Source organism: Haliaeetus albicilla, chromosome 17 (genome assembly GCF_947461875.1).
Source record: "Haliaeetus albicilla chromosome 17, bHalAlb1.1, whole genome shotgun sequence".
Taxonomy (NCBI): domain Eukaryota; kingdom Metazoa; phylum Chordata; class Aves; order Accipitriformes; family Accipitridae; genus Haliaeetus; species Haliaeetus albicilla.
The window spans coordinates 17,976,681-17,997,720 of NC_091499.1; the positions used below are offsets into that span (position 1 = coordinate 17,976,681).

At 43.8% G+C, this 21,040-nt stretch overlaps 1 protein-coding gene across 4 annotated transcripts in view; it reads left to right on the top strand.

Moving 5' to 3' along the window:
* The first annotated feature begins 6,079 nt into the window (after positions 1-6,079).
* The window catches only part of GRIK2 (glutamate ionotropic receptor kainate type subunit 2), a 421,417-nt gene continuing 406,456 nt past the window's right edge, over positions 6,080-21,040 (top strand). For all 4 annotated transcript variants that reach the window (XM_069804941.1, XM_069804944.1, XM_069804945.1 and 1 more), the window contains exon 1: positions 6,080-6,716. In XM_069804941.1, coding sequence (XP_069661042.1) covers positions 6,602-6,716 — 115 coding nt within the window. In that variant the 5' untranslated portion in view covers positions 6,080-6,601. The remainder of the gene's footprint in view (positions 6,717-21,040) is intronic.

The following is a 21,040-nucleotide window of genomic DNA, read 5'->3' on the forward strand; positions in this document are numbered from 1 at the left end:
GGGCGAGAGAGCAGAGCGTTGGCAATCCCGCCAGGGGACCGCACTTCACACCCCAGCTCGGAGGGGAGGCCCTGGCCCTGTTAGCAGAGCTTCCCCTCCCGCAGCTTTGCCGTTTAGGAGCGAGCCCGGCGGGGTGGGCGCGCAGAGGCGGTCGCGGCTCCCACGGGGCTCGTCGCCCTCCTTGCTCGCCCTCGCAGGAGGTTTCTCCCCCCCCGCCCCCGCCCGGACCCTCTTCCAGCCTGGGTGGGGAAAAAGTGCCCGAGCCCAGTCCCCGCTGGTGCAGGGAAGGAGCGGGGACAGGCGGGCTTCAGCATGAGGAAGGAGTCGAGAAAGAGCCAAAAGCACCCGCACTTTTTCTAGCACCCCCGCAGGCTGCGGTAGGGGCTCACTCCCGCACCCCCGGGGCAGAACGGGGACGGGCAGGGGTCGCTGAGCGCCGTTTGTGCAGGCGGCAGGGATTCCCCCCCCCCCGCCGCCGCACTCCCTCGGTGTTTACAAAATGGGCTCGGGGACCCCGATTAAGGAGCTGGGACTTCCAACGCCCTGAAAACTCGCCGCCCGGCGAGCTCGGGGGAGTTCCCCTCGGGGGGCGGCGGGGGGAGGAGCGGCGGAAGAGCTTCTGCTTCGCCGGCCGCCCCCGAAGCCCTGCGGCCGCCGGTAGCCGGCGGGGCGGGCGGGTAGCGGCGGGGGAGGCGGCGGCGAGTCTTGGCGTTGCGGGGAGCCGGGAGCGGCGGCCGTGGAGAAAGCGGGTTTCTGCTCCTTTAAAGGGCGCTGTGCAGCGCTCTGGCCGGGAGGCGGATCTCCCTCCTTCCTTCCTTCCCTCCATCCCTCCTTCCCTCCCTCCTCCCCCCTTCCCTCCCTCCCTCCTCCCTCCCTCGCTCGGCCGCCGCTTGCCGCCGCCGTCAGTGGTGCCCGGACGCCGGCTGCACCGCAGCCCGGGCAGTCCCCGGCGTCCTGCCACCGCCCTTCCTCCCCCCCGCCTCCGCCTTCCTCTCCCTCCCAGCTTCCCCGCCCGCAGCCTCAAGGTAGGAGGACGTCCCGGGGTCTCCGGCTGGCCGCCACGGCCGGAGGGGTTGCATGCAAGTGAAGGGCTGCGGGGGGGGGGCGGGAGGGGGGTGGCGGCGGGGGATGCACTGGAGCCGCGTCGTGCCGAGAGCCGCACGCCGCGACGTCTCTCGGCCAGGTGTCTCCGGGCAAAGGCGGGCGCTGAGCACCGCTGGGCTGGCCGGCTCCTGCCGCCCGGCTCTGTCCCTCCCGTGGGGGAGGCAAACCTGTCGCCTTCCTCTCTTCCTTCCCGCGTTGCTCCGCACCCTCGGAGCCGCCTGTCTCCGCCGCTCTGGAGGTGGCAGGGGTGGGAAGCGGAGGCGACAGGGCACGGCAGGGCAGCGCAGCCCCCCGCTGCCCCCCGCCCGGCCCCCGCGGTGGCCAGGAACTGCCCCCCCCCGCAGCCGGAGCGCTGCTCCCGGGCCGGGCTCAGGGATGTGCCCCCCCGCTCTCCTGGGGGAGCGGAGGTGAGAAACGGGCTCTAACTTTGCTAGAGTTGTGGGTGGACAACAGTCTCTACTTCCGCGAGGTCTCCTCCTGCCCCTACCCGGCCCCCACCGTACGGCGCAGCCAGCCCCCCTTTCGGCTTGTCGGCAATCCTGTCGTTTATTTCTGAACAAATTCAGCATTCTTTGGGTGAGCATCCATCGCTAACCCAGCCAGGGCGCTGACACTCTCTCTGTGTAGAGCAGGAGACATTCCTGCCTACGGAGTGGAGGCATAATTGCGAGAGCCGTGCGCGCACTGAAAAGGAATGAATACATTATAATGAAAACCTCTCTTCACGTTTTCCTTCGAAACTTTTGGGGGACTAGAGCATGGAAAACGTTAAACATCCTCCTTCTCCTCCCCAAATCTTTCCTAGCTTCCCCAACCCCAAAGCAAACTGAAGGGACAAAAGGCTGATCTGTAGATAATGTCATAAATGTTTATTCTTGCTGCTTCAAACCTGCTAGGAAAGTGCATTGCTGTGATACTCAAAAGTGCCTGAAGAAGTGAGTCTATTGCATACTTAGTTCGTTAATTAGAATACACGTCTTTCCACTAGCTAAAAATTAATTACCATCTTAAAATGTCATTAATCATCGGCGCAGCAGAAACTTGGTTGTAAATTTGGACTGAGCTAATAACAGACAGAGGAGAACCTATGGTTTTTATAGCTGGTGGGAGTGAAGTGCAAGTGGGCCGCAATGTGTTTTTAAATGATAATATCAACATTCATTTGAATAGTTTGGCAAACGTTTAAAAAGGGAGGGCTGTTACTGCTTTGTCAGCAAAGCTGCAATACTTGTTTCTGGAGATCTGGAGATGCTGGTCAGGTGTTGCGGTAAACGATGGCTCTCCTCACACCAGATTGCAACAGCAGGAGGACAGTGGTGGCATGTGAACCTGAAGCGTTCGCAAGGATTTGCCGAAAAATATCTGAGAAACAAAGCTTTGGGGACTGTGTGTTATACACATACTAAATTAGTATCAGTTGTTGTTGGGAGAGGACAAAACAGTAGATTAAGTGATATAAAAATCTTATCATCGGTTCTCAGAGATACAGCTATGACCCGAAAATGAAAGCCATTTCCTTTTTAAAGTAATATGGTAAAACTATACATCCCAGTAGGTGGCAGCTAGCTGGAACTGGGTTAACTTTTATTATGATAATGGCACATAAAAATAAGATCAGAAGGAAAAAGCACCTGATATAATAAGGTAATCAGAATCACATCTCTCTCCTTTCCAAATGAAACATGATGTACATAAGGTCACCATTTGTACTTGACACATACCTAAAAATTTAGTAGGCTTTTATTACCCAGAAAAGATTTAAAGGCCTCAGACTGTCTATTCTTCTTTCCCCGTCTATAGCTGGAATACTATTTTTCACATCAGCTTCACTTGAACATTGTCCTTGTATATTAAAGATGTATTACCACCATGCCTACGACAGATGACCAAAATGTAAAACAAATCAAAACATATATCCAAGGAATTGTAGATTTTCCAGTTGCTGATCCCTAAAGTGTGGAGGGCAGTTTCATAAAGACTTTAATCTGAACAGAACTGTGTAACAGTGGTAAGAAGCCCCCCAAACACGAGACCAGCTTCTCCAATATAACATTTATTGGGGATTTCCAACCTTTGAACTGTACATCTCACAAGGAAGGAAATATGAAAGGCGTTAAGAACATTTGCCTGCTTTCATATTGAAATCATTCTGGAGGGTGGACAAAAGTATCTTTTTTAAAGGTTACCCTTCCTTGTCCCTCTGTCCCCCGAAGGAGAAATGAAGCTAAAGCCCAATTAACAGAAAGGGAGTCTAGGGCGGTGAAGTCTGAGGCTTTAGTTTGTTGCACAGTCTGTAAGTGATCTTCAAGTCACCAAATATTGAGGGAGTTCTAAACATCCGATGTCTTGCAAGATTTACTTTTTGATAAGGAACTGATATTCCTGAGAAAATAATTCTGGATGAACTACAGTATTCCTTCAGGGTGGGAGCTAGGGTTTGAAAGAAGGGGGAGGGATGTTAACACAGAGCGTTAGGCGATGTGTGAGAGCAGGTTAAGAAGGAGAGCGGTACTCCTCCTGAACCCATAAAATGCCGTCAAGTAGCTGGCCAGCTAAAATAATCGAGGGTACTTTACACGCCTTTAAAGAAGCCGGTAACAGATTTTAATCCCCCTCCCGCGCTGTGAGATGGATGCAAGGGAAACAAGCAAAAGGGCTTTGGCCCCTGGAGCGGCAGGGCAGGTCGCCCAGAGCGGCGGCGGCGGGCTGGGAGCGCTCTCCGAGGTGCTGAAGGCGGCGCGCCGGGGCCGCGCCGGGCGCTGTCCGCGGTGCTGAGGCCGCAGCCGGCGGTGGAGGGATGTTGGCACCGGGGGAAGGACACTCGGCTTGAGTCCTAGGCCCGCGAGCAGGGGTTGCAGCGCGGGCTGCTGAATAGGTAATAGCAAAGGGAATTCATCACAAGTTGGTTTATGATGCCGGCTATAAACGCCTCGGTGAGTTAGGAGCTCTGTTGGGCTCAGATTACAGGTAGCTGTATTTTTTTTTCGAGAGAGAGACCTTAGAAAATCAGACTGATAGCAGGAGCCACTTTCCCCAAAGTTTATGTCTTGTTTTACGTGCTAAAGCTGACCGTGAATATCATGTTTTCAGAACTGCTCACCGAAACTAAATTAAATAAATAATAATAGAAAAATCAGTTTAGACAAGAAGCTACATCTGAGCATTCACAATTTTAAAAGTATCTAAAGATGCCTAATGTCCTTTATTTCAGCAACACCAGGGGAAAGAGGAGGGAGGCAAAGAACGTTCACAGTATTCACGTGGGTCGGTTTTATTTTTACTTGGACTAAGATAAAATATGAAGAAGTAGAAGAGAATAAACGAAATATAAGAAAAAGCATCTCTCTGCATCTTTACTGGGAGATATTCTAAGTGTGAACTGAAGGAGTCGCTAGATATCCTTGCTTTTAACACTAGGTGTTCTTTTAAAGTGCTCCAATAGTCAAATCGTCTGATTGAATTCCCTGCTAGACTGCAGAACTAGCCATTCATGATACTTATTTTTGACACTGCAGTTATGCCTCCATCTTAAAGAAAAAAAATCAATGATGTTTAATAATGCCCTCACAGAATGTACATTTCTTTTCATCAGCATTTTACAGTGTTTTAAGTAAATGCGTGCAAAGGAAATCAGTAAGCCATAATGATAAAAAGTTACTGTGAATTGCTAACACTCTTAGGGGTACAGAGCACCAACATTACAGGTTATAATTTAAATGATGCTGTTACTTATTTACATGTTTACAATACACAGATGTTATTTAAGAATAAACTATAACTCACCTCTGCCATGCTCTACTTCTGACAGATTCCACAGAGTGTTCTCAATAGCTTGCCATCATCGGTATTTATTTCTGTAAAGTCAGGTCTATTCTGTGTTCATCTGTATGTATCTGTGGGTGAAGTCTCTCAGTGATATTTTCTTTAGTAATAAAAGGCAAGGAGGGAGATAAAGGAGACAAAAGATGTCTGTAGGCAGAATGTAGAATAAAATGAATTCATTTTCCTGGTGGGGAATCTAAGAATTATCTTTTAGTGTCTGTAATAAAGCTTAAGTAGGTTCAGCAAAAGCTTCACTTAGATTGCAAAGTCTGACAGTCCTGGTTCAATGTATTTTAATGGATACAGGCACACAGCTAATTGTATTTCCAAGGAAAATCTGAAGTAGTCCACAGAATGAGTTTATCTTCTTTGGAACACCTGGCCAAAAGACAAAAGTCTGTGTATGCGTTTGCAGGTACAAACTCAGCATCCCATTATCAAACTGAGAAGTGCTATTGTTCTCACTGAGGACTGCAAAATGACAAACTACATAGATCTCTCAGTACAGGGAGGAACAGCAACATTTCCATGATACTAAAGTGAAAGGAAAGCAGAGTGCAAAATAAGACAGTGGCAGAATGAAGTGCAAAACATAAACTAGTAAATCCCCAAGTTACTGTCTTTTAAGCAGCATTGCAATTTCAAGCAAGTTGAGCGAAACAGGTCTGTGCATTCAACAAGGCTGTTCTAGCGCTGCCGATTCCTGTTTACCTTGCAAAAGCAGGCTGGTGCTCCGTAATCACTGGGTCCGGAGCAAGTTCCTAAGCACACTCAGTATACAAGCCATCGCATTTACCCTATTTCATGCATTAACGTGAGTAACAGTTAGTGAATGTAAATATCATGATTATTTTTTTTTAGCCTAAACGTTACTCTGATAACCTGCATGACTTTATTGTCAGCCCTCTTTTTCACAACTCTAACGCTAAGTGATTTCGACGCAGGCAGTCAGCTATTAAAATGCATGAATTGATTTTTACACACCCGATTCCCTTCTCCCCTACAGCTCCCCCCCCCCCCCCCCCCCCCGCTACAGACCCTTATAGCTATTGTTCGGAACAACTGAAATACTAATAACAATCAGAAGCATGTAAATAAACCCGAGCTGTTTTTCCTCCGACAACGCTGGGCGATCAGATCGGTTGCATAATAGAATTTGGGAAGGCTGTCTGGCAGGCAGCCTTAAGAAGAGAAGAGCTATCTCAATTTCTCTCACTTAATCTTGGCTTCGCGTCAGAAGCTGTGCAGCAGTGCAGTAGAATGGGAGCACGGCAAAAGCTTCGCCAGTGAAACGGCTGGTGCTCATTGACTCTCGCTATGTGGCGATACCTCAGCGATTTCTCGAGCTGGATTATCTATTGATTTTCCTCCTTTCTTGCCTCCCAGGTTTACCCGGCTGGACATTGTGTGTGTGTGGATTTCTCAAGGATTCTCCCCCGACTAACATGGATGTCCCACCATTCCTTGCAGTTGAAGGTTGCTCCTTGGCGCAGTGAATGAAGAACATGCAGGGATTGCTAATGGTTTGGGAAGCGTAGACTCTCTCCTCTCTCTGTGACCATGCCGTGATCGTGTCTGAGGGCCATCAGTTTACGTATCCTCATTCTCACCCTACCGGGAAACCTGACGGCTTAGAAGGGGGAAGTGAGGCAGCGCGTGTGTGCATAGAAACATCATGAAGATTATTTCCCCTATTGTAACTAATCCAGTCTTCAGATGCACCATTAGACTCCTTCTTTGCTTACTGTGGATTGGATATTCTCAAGGAACCACACATGTGTTAAGATTTGGTAAGATTTCCCGACACTTTTTTCATTGTGTATTTAAGCCTGAATGCGATATACGTAGGATTGACTCAGAAGGGGGTGCTGGGGGAGAGCTGGGACGTGCTACCGGAGTCAGGCACCGAAGTCCCTCTTTATTTTGCACCCGGAGGGGTGAATTGCTATGTGTTTTTTCTGTCGCTGCAGCTCATTGTAGCCGTAGTAACGGCACGATGATGACGGTAATTATAATAACAATAGGGAGAAAAATGACTGGCAAACGCGTTTGCCTAAGGCTCTGCGCAGCTTGTGTGGCTTCCTCGTAATGTACCTTTTTTGTTTCCATAGTAGTGGAAAGCGTGGCTAATACGGTGCTTGATCAGTTAAAAATCTGTCAACTAGTTGTTAAGTTTCGGCCGCCCGCCTCTGGTCCACCCGAGCCCATCCCGTGTGGGCGCGACGCTGAATGTGAGACCTTTGCGCTGATTTCCCTTGAAGCGTCTGCCTAGTCGCTTGCCTCTTCGGTGGCGTTTAGGGTTAGAGAAGAGAGGATTTCTGTCTCGGGCAGTGGTCCTGAAAAAGCCTTTGCGATACGTTTCAAAACCACAGCTTTTCTATGCGAGGAAAGTTGTACGAGTTCCCCCCGCCCCCGGAAAAAAAAAAAAAAGCGAGCGAGAGAGAAAAGTCATAAATCAGAATGAAATTTCAAGGAGCGTAGAGCGGTTTTACAGTTTAAAGACTACTCAGCTGGACCATGAAACTAACCTTAACAGCTCTGCCCTGTGTACGAGCGCCTGTGTACGTGTGTATTAGCGAGCAAGCGAGGGAGACCTTTCAGCCGCTGCGTCCCCTATAGAAGTTTCGCTGTGAGGAAGGGCAGGACGGAGCCGAAACTTAACCGCGGGTCCGAGGGGGGCTGTGCGGCCCGCGGAAGTCCTCCGGAGCGAGCCGCGGCGGGAGCTCCGCACCCGCCTCCGCGCCCTCCTGGCCGCCCGGGCCCCGCCGGCGAGCCGCGGAGGGGGCAGCCCGAAAGTTGCTTCCCCAGGCAAGAGGCATCCATCGTCCTTGCCTACCGAGAGCACGGCTGGAGGGAGGAGGCGCGGATCTCCCGCGTTCGCGCTGGCCGCGGTAAGCTGGAGCAGCCGCTACATCCATTCCCGTGGGGCACAGAAAGCTCCCGTCTTCGCCTGGGAGTAGTGCCTTGGTTTGTATCTGATTTTGTTTAAAATCCCCAGCAGTACCCCCCCCCCCCAACGTACTTTTATGTGGAAGGGAAGGTGGGTAATGATTAAAAAGTCACCCGGCTGTTACCCATCTCGTGTGCTGAATTCCTAGTAGTACTTATTTTCTGCTTCCATCTGGTCTAAAGGTGGTGCTTAAGGCACGTTGCTCTTAGCAACCGTCTTCAGGAATGCTTGTTTCTTTGGACGTGGCTAAACGGGTCGGGATACCATTGTGGGGTTTCTTTTGCATTCGGTTTGATCCATAGTCACGGCCGTGAGATTAGCGCTAGGGCTGCCTGTGAACTGGCACTGTCCGGCTGTCTGTCCTTCCACGAACCGGAATTCACAACCGGTGCCGAGGGTCGGTGTCTAGGAGTCTGAATTACTTTCAAGGGTAGCTGTGTAAACAAACATCTTCCGGGCCACACCGCTAGCAAGAGGTGAGCTTTCCTCCTTTCGGGTCGCATTCTCTCTGAATAGTTACTCCACTGTACCTATAGAGCGAGCCCCGGAGAGCAGCGTTTTGCTAAGGATTAGAATAACAAACAATCCCGAGACCGAAGGGCGGTGCAGCGGGACTCCGGCGCCCAGGGACATGGTGGCGGCCGCCTGTATTTTCCTGGGCTAACTTCCCTTCCCAACTGCCTCCTGGCCACACCGGCGGTGAACGGGTTGGGCTCACTCCACTGTTTGCAGCAGCGAAGTATGTATGATAAGTCCGCTTCTGAATCACCGCGTGCTTTTTCTCGTCTTTCAGAAGAATTGCCGCCAACCCATCTCCGAGGCTTAGAAGTAGGTAGGGAGCAGCTGGTTAGTTTATTTTAGTATGGGAAATGTTAGACGTGAGAGAGAGAGAGGAAGACTTTTGCCCTGCTCAGCCGGGCCTGCTGCACATGTCTGTTTTGGGGAGCCTGGATTTAGCCTAATCCCGGTGTGGAGTGACTCTGACCGCCAGAGAACTCCAGCTCCTTCCCCAGAGGCTGACATGTCTGCCTCTGTGTAGGGCATGGCGGGCAGGAGGGAAGGAGCAGGGAGTGAGCTGTGGAAAAGCTTTGGATAGTTCTGAGAGGGCAATTCCCCGCCGCCCCCTCCGGGTTCCCGTGCTATCTGTCCCTTTGGGATGTCCTTGCGACCCAGGAGGACGGGATGCCGGTGCCTTCCCGTGGGGTCCTTCCCGAGGAGAAACGAGAGCCGAGGAGATTCCCTCCAGAAGTCAGCCTGCCAGCCCCCGCTCTTCTTCCTCAGCCAGCAGCGCTATGGCAACAGGGGAGAGCTTGAAGCCTGCCAGAGCTCCAGCCCCCTCATTCCTCCCGTGCAAATTAACCACCGTGGATTCGCATTGTCCTTCCCACGGCTCCTCTCATTGTTGGGACTAGCCGGCGTGTCCTTTCTCTCTCTCTTTCTCGCTCTCAAGCTACCTTTTAGCAACCACCCAGGGACGTCAAGCCGCCTGGGTTATCTGTGCAATGCGGGGGGGTTATTTTTGCTTGCGCCTCGGAGAGCAAACGCGGGGGGGGGGGGTGCTGGCGCGATGGCAGCGTTCCCCCCCCCGGCAGCACTCACTCAGGCAGCCGGGCGGCCGCCTGCTGCCGCTGCTGGGGCAGGGCAACGTGGTATTTGGGCATCACACCAGGCGCCCTTCCTAAATGACACCTTGCTTCATGGGGCACGGGGCCAAGCTCCCTCCCTTGCCCTTTCTCCGTGGCTTCCCCTCAGCAAGCCCAGGAGACGCTGGGGAGGAGGCTTGTGCCCACGGTACTCGAGGATTTCAAACGGGAATAGTCCTAAGCCACTGCTGCCGATAAAAGGACGGGTCCCAGCTTGACGAGGGAGAAAAGCAGCAGCCGAGCATTTGTCTCTCCGCTGTGCTAAGTGTGATGGAAACCTTTGCCTTATCACTTGGCACCGCACGAAAGCCAAAATACGTGACCGCCGGCAGAACCGTGCCGGGTTGGGGGGTCACGGTTCGTGGCTTTCTGATTCACTGCTCCTGTGTAAGAGCAGACCCCGGGCAGCGGCCCCCCAGAAACACCAGGTAGCCCGGCAGAGCCACAGCCCAGCCGAGCCGCCTCTCCGCCCCCGACCGCTGGGCACGGCCCCGGCCCCTCTTTTTTGCCTTTACCTCCCCCGGAACAGCCCAGCACTTTGCCCCAGAAGGCTGAATTAACAAGCCATTAAGAGCCGTTAACCACCAGTAATTGCTCACCTGTGTTTTCTGAAACCCGCCCCCTCCCTTGCCCAAGGCGGTAAGAGCCCAGGCTGTTTCGAACCTCTCTTTCCTCACCTATTCCTCCACGGGGCACGAATGTCAGCTCTTTAAAATTTAGAGCACTCTCAAATACCCTCCTTTATTTAAATCGCCCGTTTCGGGCCTTGTCTCTGCCGCCGAGAGCAATTCGTCTTTCCCACAGCAAAGGTGTGAAGAGGGACCGGTGGCTGGAAGGGGAAAGCCGTGGCCTTTGCGTTTTCTCACTCTTTCCCAGGTGCCTCATTATTCGTGAAAGTGTGGTGAAAGGCTAAAGACCTTCACCGCAGGGGGCCCGCTGGCCTGATAACTGTTTCCCCACTTTGTGAGATAGTTTGTTTTCTTCAGCACATTCAAAAAGAAGGGTGAAGAAAAGCAGAGGCCCCTGTCTGCAGTCTCGACTTTTTGTTGCTTTGCGGTTGCCTGACTTCAAGCAGACGAGGAAGGGAGCCAAATGTTGTGAGTTACAATGAACTATAAGGGAATGGTGGGTGGCTGGGTGTCTTCTTCCAGCTTAAAAGCAAAAGAAAGCTAAGAGAGAGAGCAGAACGCTTTTCAAGGAATGAAGGGAGAATGTCGAACCCTTACTAGAAACATTTCCTGCTACTGACTTCCCCTCCGTCCCTCCCCAAAGAAACCCCCCCGCCAAACTCTTATAAAGCCTAGCACTTTCCCATTGCCCTCCATAAAATAATAATAATAATAATAATAATAGCAAACCAAAGCTGTATGTGATAATGTAATCTTTGGGACTTAAGAAAAAACAACCTGATTTTCAGCTCCATTGTGGGAACCTGGGGAGGGGAATTACTGTACTCTGGAGTCACCCTCCGTGAAGATTTAGCACGGTTTTCATCTGACATACTTCTTAGCTGAGCTCCTTTGGCTCAAACAGATTGAATTTGCCTCTATGTAATTGTTCTTATGACAGCGAGCATGGCAAAACCAGAGAAGAGGTTGGCTCGTTGGGTCCACTGCTTGTGCCAGTGGGTGTGAAACCACACGTTTCTGGGATTCAGGTGACCATTTTAACATAGTAGCATTTTAAACCAGCAATGTCGTGGACAGCAGTGAGAGTCAGCTCTGTGCAAAAGGGTATGAGATAAAGAGTTCAAGTGAAAAGTACCTGCTGGGTAATCAAGTAGGGTTTTCCTAGACTAGACCTGCATTAGCTCTCCTGGATGGGCGCTTTCTCTCCTTTGGATTTTGCACTGACACCCTTTTAGTGGAAGGAGGTAACCTTTCCGCCTGTATTTAAGAGAGAAATGAGAAAATGTACGTATCTGGCTTTAGTAGGGAAGGCAGTCTGCCTTCAGATCAAGAGTGCCATGAAAATCTGCAAAATAAACACTTGTTGTGGCAGCCCCCAGAGGTCTGTGGCTTGGTAATTCCAGTATTTAGAGCCAATGAAAATTTTACTGCCAAGGACGAGCTTTCAATATGTGTTAACGTCCTCGCGGAGAGGAGTTCAAAATCACTCTTATAAACAACAACAGAAATCTTTGAAAGCAGAGTAAGGTTAAGAGCCTCGGGAAGGCAGCAAGGAGGTGAGAAGCATTGTTATTGACTGGTCTAGATGAAACAGCACAGAGGAAGATTTCAATTTGATAACGTCACAGCCCTTCCTGTTTTTCTTTGCTGCTTCTGCTGACAATTTTGTAAGGTAATTAAATTGGCTGATTGAAGTCACAGTGGTCATGGGGCGATAAAGACCATTTGGATTTAATGGAATTTAGAAACAACGGTGCGCTGCACACCAGTCTTACAGAACGAGAATTTTAATGACTCATTCAGGGTGCTGACTACATAGAACGTCCTGGACGAGTTTAATTGAAAGGGCAAAGCAGATTAGCTGTATACAGTCTTTATTGCACTAGATAGGGGAATTAGAATTATCCTTTTAAAAGACTCATTATTGCATTATCAAGATTTAACGTAGGTTAAGAAAGCTTTCATCCGTGTGGGCTTTCTGGAATATCCCCAGATCCTTTCACCCCGTGTTTGGAACACCAATAGCCTTGTAAAATGATTTTCACACAATTGTCCAATAGATTGGATGCTGAGAAGTATAACTCGCTTCTTACTGACTGCTACTTGTCTTTTGAAGTGATGTGAAGTTCAAGTAATACCTCCCATTTAAATGTGGTTGCTGAATGAAATGGTTTCTGTCACCGGAGATAAGAAACCAGAGAAAAAGAGATTTTTCTAAACTGAAATATTAGAGATTTTTTAAAAAATGTATTTTATACAAGAGAAAATCCCCTCGATTTAGAAAAAAATAAACCAAATATTTCATAGTCATTGCAAACAATACCAGGTCTTTTTCCCCTACTTAAATATATTTACCTTGTCTATTTCTGAGTTTTAACCTTCACCTTCTTTAATCTCTTCCAGAGGAACAATTACTAGAAGTTCTGTCAATAATGCAAAAGAGAAACTAGAAGGTGCCTTATTTCCATACTCCTCAATCTGCAAGGCAAATTAATGTTTCCCAAATAGGCTTTTTATAATGTTATGCTGTAATGTTTGTTGGAAGATTAGATTAAACAATAAGATAACATAATGTCATTATGCTGTCACATCTGAATTGGAATATAGAGAATCAAAGACCACTGTCATATTAATACTTACAATTTTGGCCCCCCCCCCCCCCCCAGTCTTTTGGCTCCTTTATTATACAGTAATAATTGTCTTAGGTTTATATAGTGCCTTCAACTTAAACAGCCAAAGCTTTCAGTAAAGCAAAGAGTACAGAACAAACATGTAAAGATCATTATTCCATTACTGGAGCTCAGCCAGCTCTGGATAAACTAGATGGTATTGGAATACTATGTAAAACACTAAAGAGAAGCTCAAAAAATGTATCCTTAATTTCATTAAAAAGTAATTCTTAATGAATTAAACCCACAAAGCATTTTTTCCTTTGGGCAGAAATTAGAAGTGACCTATGGGTGTGGTGCTCAAGACTGCTCTTTTTACATTTCCTGCAAAGACATACTTGGATCAAAATTTGCAAGTGATTTGGATCAGCCTGGATTCAGATTTCCTTGATTATTCTTGTGTAGTCTTTCCAAAATGCTGCTGAAATACAATAACTCAACTAGGAATGTGTTCAGTAGCTTTGTTTGATGTATCTTTCAAATGAAATACACATTTTTAGATAATATATTTTAAAAGTGTTTCAATTTCTAGGTGTTTCTGCCTGGGGTATAGAAAAACAGGTTCCTTGATAGTATTGTGACTGGTGTCTACAGTAGGGGTAGTTTAAAGCACAGCTGCGCTGTAGTGCTTCGATAACAATGTTTGTCCTTAGATAATAATGTTTTGTTATCATCACATCAGAAGGTTAATTCATTTATGGGTCTCACAGAATTTCATCTTTATATTTGGGGAAATACATTCATTCACATTAGCTGAATGTCTATTTATTACATTTGTATTTCCATTCCCAAACTCTTTAAAAACTCATTTTTTCAAGAAGATGGTTACTGGGATTTAAAAGTCAGTTGAACGAAGAATGCTGAAAATGTCAATATTCAGCATGGAACCCCCCCTGATTGTTAGAGTCACTAATTTTTGTATTAGGCTCAGTAACACTCTGACAGAAGAACAGTCCAGGGAAAACTTACTATGCTGTCAAGAACTGTTGTTCAGGAGACTTGATGAGTTTTTTTAATTCAGTGTATGATGGTTTTTTTTTTTATCTTCTCCTATCTTAATATTTTACTGGATGTCTCTGATGTTTCTTAATTATATAAACAGTCTATCTGATTTCAGTGTGTGTACCTAAATCTTAAAGTACTAAATGATCCGTGCTGTATTTTTACGGATGAATGGAAAAAGTAATGTTGTTTTATGGGTGGGCAAAATAATTTTGAAAGAACAATGCTTTTTTTTTTTTGCACCTTGAATCATTTGATCCCTTCCCTCGCTTCCTCTTTTTCCTTGTGGTTTTTTTTTTAATAGCTGAAGTAGAAAATGATTACTTACCTCTCCGAAAGAGGAATGTATGTTTGAATGTTATTTTTCTGATCCTTTTTGGAAAGTCTTTGCTTTTCTAACTTTCTGGGGAAAATGGACAAAAATTTAAGAAAATCTGGAAGGCCTCATCTCTGTCTAAAAACTAAACTTCTAGTCCAAGCCCAGTCTTAGGCCTCCTCTGCAGTATTTGGAGAGTGAACGAGGCAGAAGGATTAGACAAGGTTGGCTTAGGCTGGATAACTCTTACATGGCAAAAGTTAGGCTAGATGAACCATGTCTTTCATGGCATCAGCAATATGGAGGAAGAGAAAGTGAAATGAGTAGGGATTTTTGTTTTCTCCCCAGGTTTTGAGGTTTATTACCACATACTGAACTCAATTTCTCAGAAATTTAAAAGGGAAAGATAAATATGTTAATGGATCAACAGCTTGTTCCTGATACGAAAATACAAAAAAAATCCTGAAACAGAAGCTGCTCATTCATTCTTCTAAAAACTCACCAGCAAATGAGCAGTGCTTATTTTCACAATAGGTAATCATAATCAGTCCTGTAAATAAGGACTTGTTTGTGAACATATATATTTAACTGGTTACTCAGACTTCTGTAAAGTAAGTAAAGTTTATCAAGCTTGCTTCAAAAGATGCAGAACTACTTCAGCTTTGGAAGAGCGTGCCATCTTCACATTTGGCTCTTTCTGTATCTCCAGTAAAATATTTCAAATTAAGTGTCATGTTTCTCTGAATACAAAAATAGCTATTACTTTAAAGTGGTTTTTGTCATAAGGTAACTGATACTGAATTTAAAACACTTTTATTAAAATGCTCATTCATGTGCATATACACCCTTAATAGGTAATAATCTGGGTAAATTTATTAAGGATTACTTTATAATTGAACTTGCCATCCACCTGGGCTTTTGTCCCTCTCCAGGAGCTAAATATATACCAGTTATTTCAATCTGGTCAGGAGCTAAACATACATCAGCTGTATCAATCAGCTCATATTTATGCTGCTATTTAAAAGTTGCACATTAGGACATGACTTACTGAACAGTCCATAATAAAAATAATTACACTAGTAAGCATGAAACATTTACAAGAAAACCTGAGTCTCATAGCTCACAATGGTCAAATTTATGACTTTCACTTTTTTTTTTAAGCATGTAAGCAAATATTTTAAGTCCTGCCTCAATAGTTCACATTGTAAAACCTTGAAGAAAGCAGTTATTTTACTGGGAGACCAATCAAACCTTCTATTCCTACCTATATTTTCAGAGTTGGTGCTCGATCGTCAGTCAATACCAACTACCTAGAGAAATACAGTCCTTGATAGTTTAGTTCTAAGTTAATGTGTGTTAGTGTGTTTTTATTTTTATACCACAGATGATATGAAATCTGTGTGTACTTCATAAAGTTTCTTGTATGTAGTTATTCACAACTACAATTTATGGATCAAATATTGAAATAAGATAACTTTTAGTATACTTTAGGTCTGATCCTTCTCTAACTTTCCATTCGGGTTGGTGGCTTATGTTAGTACAAAATGAAAGAAGAATCAGAGCTGTAAATGGTAGGATACTGTTTAGAAAAAGAATGCTTTAGATCCTTCTAATGCAAAAAGTAAATAATTATGTTAAAGTCCATGGAAATTTGTCTGTTTATCCTAGGTATAGTCATTGCCTGGATGAGTTGATGATAGAGTAATCTTCCTAAGATGCATGATTAGGTCCATAGCAACATTGAATGACACAGTGCTCTTCCAGTCAAGCCATCTGTGCTGGTTTACATTAGCTAAGGATCTCATTCCAGACCTGTCTTTCCTTGACATTTTTTTCCCAATTATTTTTTAAAATCACACTACGTTTTTTTTACACTTAAGTTTGTCATTCACTTACTGACATTAACGATATTTAGCAATGTACTAAGTTGGAAAGGGTATGCTCATTGGTTAAAAATACTGCAGTTCAGTAGTAGCAATACAACTTGTTTCACTGATCAAACACTGCAACGCAATCAGAAACATTGTGCTATGTAGAAGTATATGTAAATAACAGTAAAGAACATGAAGATTACATATTCTGTAAGAGGAAAGTATTTTCTAAAGCAATAACGTAATTGTTATTCTGCAACATTTATCCTACAAGGCAGGAAATCTTTAAAAGAAATTGCATGTTACTGATTCATTAAGGAATTGGGTAAAAAGGTACATTAGGGAAATTAAAATCATACAGAGTACCCTAAATCAGGGGAATTAGTTTTCTTTTAAAATGCTTCATCATAGTAATTTTTGGTTTTATATTTGTTAATGGGAACACGTGTGTTCGCATTTTACACATTTCAATAACTGAAATTTAAAAAAAAAATCATAAAGAACCTTTAAGAAATTCTCAGCATGCATTCAAGTATTACATTAAAATTCATTATTCTTGCTTCATACTGTGCCACTTAACAAGGACCAATATCAGGACTGAACCTTAGGGAACCTAATTTGTAACATTATTGCTTATCTGGTTTTTACTGTTCAACGTTTACAGTTTTCATGGCTTACTATACTTAAAAAAATATTTTTATTCAAATTGAAAAAGGACCCTAAACCAGCTACCTTTTCCAGTTAATAATTATGCATTAAAAAAAAAAAAAAATTCTTTCTTGGAAAGAACTGGTCTTTCTGGTGTTATATGGCACCCATATATGCTTCTTTCTAGTCCATATAACAATAAGCTTTTGGTATTTCACTCACTGAAGCTGGTATTTGAAAAGATTACTGTGCAAAATGGAAATGTAAGGCCAGTGACTAGTCATAGCTAAATTGATGGCAAATGTGGAATTCTTCCTTTTAAAAGAAGATACATTAAGTACTGAGGGAGCGTGTCTTGCTAATTTTTAACAACTATACTTTTGAGTCAGTCCATCTTCAGAGCAGTGTAGGTTTTTTGGCTAGTTTTTTGGTGCTCGCCTTCATACCTTGATGTCCTGGTCTATTTTAGACACTGAACTACTTAGACATACTTCTAGATATCCCTGACTACACTATTCTCTTCAGCTGTTTGTGGAGAGAAAAAAAAAAAAACCAAACCAAAAATGATAGGCAGGATGGAGGTGGTTTGAGAATAATAATGCAGATGAATTAAAGGCCATCAGTGATGAACAAACAACACAAAGGAATTGAGAGGGGTTAATGAAAAAAAAAAAAAAGCTGCACTGCTTACCTGCAAAGACCATATACAACCGTGCAAATAGTAAGATTTTTGGTTTCTGTTCACTCAAAACCAAATATAAAGACAATACTTGGCAAAATGATGCAATAACACAAGAAATAAAGTGTAGTTTTATTTTTGTAAACTAAACAAGCTCAGTTAAATCCCTTTGCTTGTTATTGGATATCAAGTATAATGTTTACATAAAGAACAGAAACATAGTTAAATAATCTATTTATGCCCAGATTTGATCTTTTCTTAGCCTTGAAGGAAACATATGCGGGGTCAGTTCAGGGGAAGCGGTAAGCCCTGTGCAGGCCTCATCTGTAAGCAGCTGAGGGAAGAAAATGGAAATTAGTGAAAGATACATGTGACTTCCTTTCAGTACTGCTGTATGTATTTGTCTGGATGTCCTTGAGAAGGAAAGACTATAAAATATGACTGTTATTAAGGCTTATCTCTTCAGATCTTGGCAGACTCTATCATTCACGACATTCAATATGCCTGCAGAAACTTACTGTGTGACTGTGATATGGCTAAGAAAAATGTGTCCAAAAATGCATTAAATCAGATTTCCTAATGTCTTTTCAAACCTACCTAAACAATGAAAAATTACATTTAAAGATCAAATCAACATTAGCTAGTCACAATATCTTCAGTGTTACCCATTTGTGTGACCTTTTGTGTCTAGACGTTGCAGATTTCAAATTTAGCTATGCATTTGTATCATTTTGTGATCATTAACGTTCATTAAACATTGCATTTGTTGGAACTCAAGGTAAGGCTGTACCATATTCTCATATAAACAATGTGCGTTGCTTTTCAGAGCATTTTCCACTCTTCATTCATGGGAAGGTGCTTGAGTTGGATAAAACTGTTGTGTCTAGTTGTCTTGTGGGCACAGGAGCTCTGTTCACATTGATTCCCTTTACTCTCCTGACTGTCATCTTCTAGTTTGTAAGAAAGTTGCAACACATGTTTTTGGAAGCCTTTTTTTCCCCTGTTACCTCAGACCATTCAAAAAAATCCTTTCTACTTTGGAGTTGTACTCTGTACTCATTTCTTACTCATCAGAACCCATCTGATGGTTATAAGGACAGAAAATTAAAAGCTCTTTGTCATCTGCTCCGCTCTGGTTATATACTTACAAAAGTAAACAGCAGTTTTTTCACTGATCTATATTAACAATAGATTATTGGACTTTTGATGATAAGTCCCTTTATTACTTATCTTATTTTTTTGGCAGTGATTTCAGAGTGACACAGTGTCTTTGTGATTTGAACAAAGGAACTAGGCAGCAATACTCTTACAAGTACAGCCCTGTGTGAATGTGTGCATGTACATACGTTTTCTTGCTCTGGTGGCCCAAATGCAGGGGGGGGAATAAAAAGAAAAAGAAAAAAAAAGTGGAAGTATGTCACCTATGCTGGAGTTGTCTTTAACATAAACCAGGAAAATTGCCTGAGGGTGCATCAGGGGTCTTTGATGGAAGGACTCATAAGGACTATCCATCTGCTTCCTGACAAGTAGTGTGAGCATGGGATAGCAAAGAGCTGTGAAGGTGGCAGAATCTGTTCTCATGTAGTGTGGTCTTCATGAATATTTTCAAAGTGGTCATGAAAACAAAAAATTTTCAAGAAAAGCTATGAAATTCAGCAAAAAACACACAAAGTCAAGCATAGTCATGATGGGAGAAAAAAGAGAACACTTCAGGATTTGCTACCCAAAGAAAGAAAAACTAAATTCTGTGAATGAAGCTATGGATATATACATGCTCTTACGCATTCAACACCCACTCCCCTCCCCCAGCTGCTAAGAACATGGAAATGGTACTTGTTAACACGTCAACTCAATTTGCCATGGAGCAATATTCTTAGGATAAGGGAAATGTTCATTTAGAGAGTGGATTTGCCTCTGTGCGAGACCCGTAACAACTTACTTTCACTACTGTTCTAAGCGGAAGTAATTATGCCAGTATTACTGGGCGCGACTAGCAGTACTGTAAATCAGTAGATCACATTAAAGTCAATTTCTGCTGCAGTTTAATTTCTTCTTAGCTGGGTTGCCTAAAACTACAGCACTGCAACAAACCTTTAGGTAGATTTTCTGGGCCTCCATGGTAAGGAGCTGTGATATGCTAAGGATCAGCGTCTTGTTCTTTGCTGAGCAATTAGGGGAACTCCTGAGGAGACAGAAGAGTCTTCACTGCTTCCACACCTGATTAGGCACAATTTCCACAAGAGCTTACCAACGTGGATAACTTCACAAATACGGTTAATAGGTGGAAAGCCAGAAGGGATTTTACTTCCATGAATCTTCCTGCTGAACCATAATTTTAAAAACAAAGAAGTTGAAGGAAGTGACTAAATATTAGCTTATGTTTTAGAGTTCATTTAGCTCTGAAGCTGAAGTAATCCATGGAAGCTCATTTTGCCTACTTTGGCAGAAAGTAAAACCACTGGAAAAAAGAAAATATTGGCTTTGGTGTCACCCTAAAGATAGTTGAGCTGTTTATATTAAGCAAATTGAGAGGAAAAATGGAAGGGGCTAGTCTAGGTGTTAATGAAATATTTTGCAGTTGGTGAAGATTATTGTGCTGTTATACAAAAGGATTTTCCACCAGGGCTGGCAAAGGACATGAGTACACTGAGATTTTCAGATGCCTTATGAGTTCTCAAACACCCTAAGTACAATATTTTATGGTTGCAGTGATAGTGAGCTGGAAGTGCAGAGGATTAGAGTGCTTTTGCTTTTTAAAATATCTGTAGCTCATGTTTTATAATTAGTTGTCTTAATTAAATTTTTTATATTCCTTGGAAATTAGTTACCTTTCAACAGAATTTCAGATAGATTTTTAAGAAACTCATTTAGGTTGATTTACAGGCAAGAGGTTTTGAACACAAAAGTTATTTCAGAACCAGGACTAATATTAAAACAACTTCTATGAAAGAAGTGCTAGCTTTTTTTTTTTTAAATGGGATTATCTTGCTTGCAGTATATATATATATATTTAAATAATCTTTCTTTCAGTAGCAACCAAATATTTTACTTTTTTTTTGTCTTATGCAAACACTGTGGTCAGTCATACAAACAATAAGTGAGACAAAACTTTTCGAATGGACTTAAGTTCCATTTAAAAAAAAAAAAGTCTTAAATTAATGTGCTGCAAATGTCTGAAGTAATGGGCTTCAGGCATAACTATAACTTCACATGATGATATCAGTGTCTGTTTCCCTGCACTGGGCTTATGTGATTCAAGACATTAATTTTACCTTTTTCTTTATCAGAATTAATGTAGGTATAAACCTATCTTTCACGACAAGAAATTTTATTAAGAATTTGAAAATGCACATGACAGTTGGTAGGACTCTTAGAGCTAGTTTAAGCATCACCTTTTTTTAATACAACACATTCTTTGGAAAGGAACTGATAAAACTATAAATATATTGTTATTTGAAGATACTCTTTCTAGAAATCTAGAAAATGATGAAAAACAGAGAAAGTTGACTAACAAATGGTTATTAATTTTTTTTATAAAAGAATATTGTAATTGATATATTTTCAGGTAGGTTGTTAAAAACAATGAAAGGAAGTATGAATAACGAAGAAAATGATGTAATTCATTGCCAAGGAGTGCTCTGGTTCCCGCCCCCTTAGTAATTACATGTTTAAGGAAGAAGGGTCTCCACTGGACCTTATTGCTACTT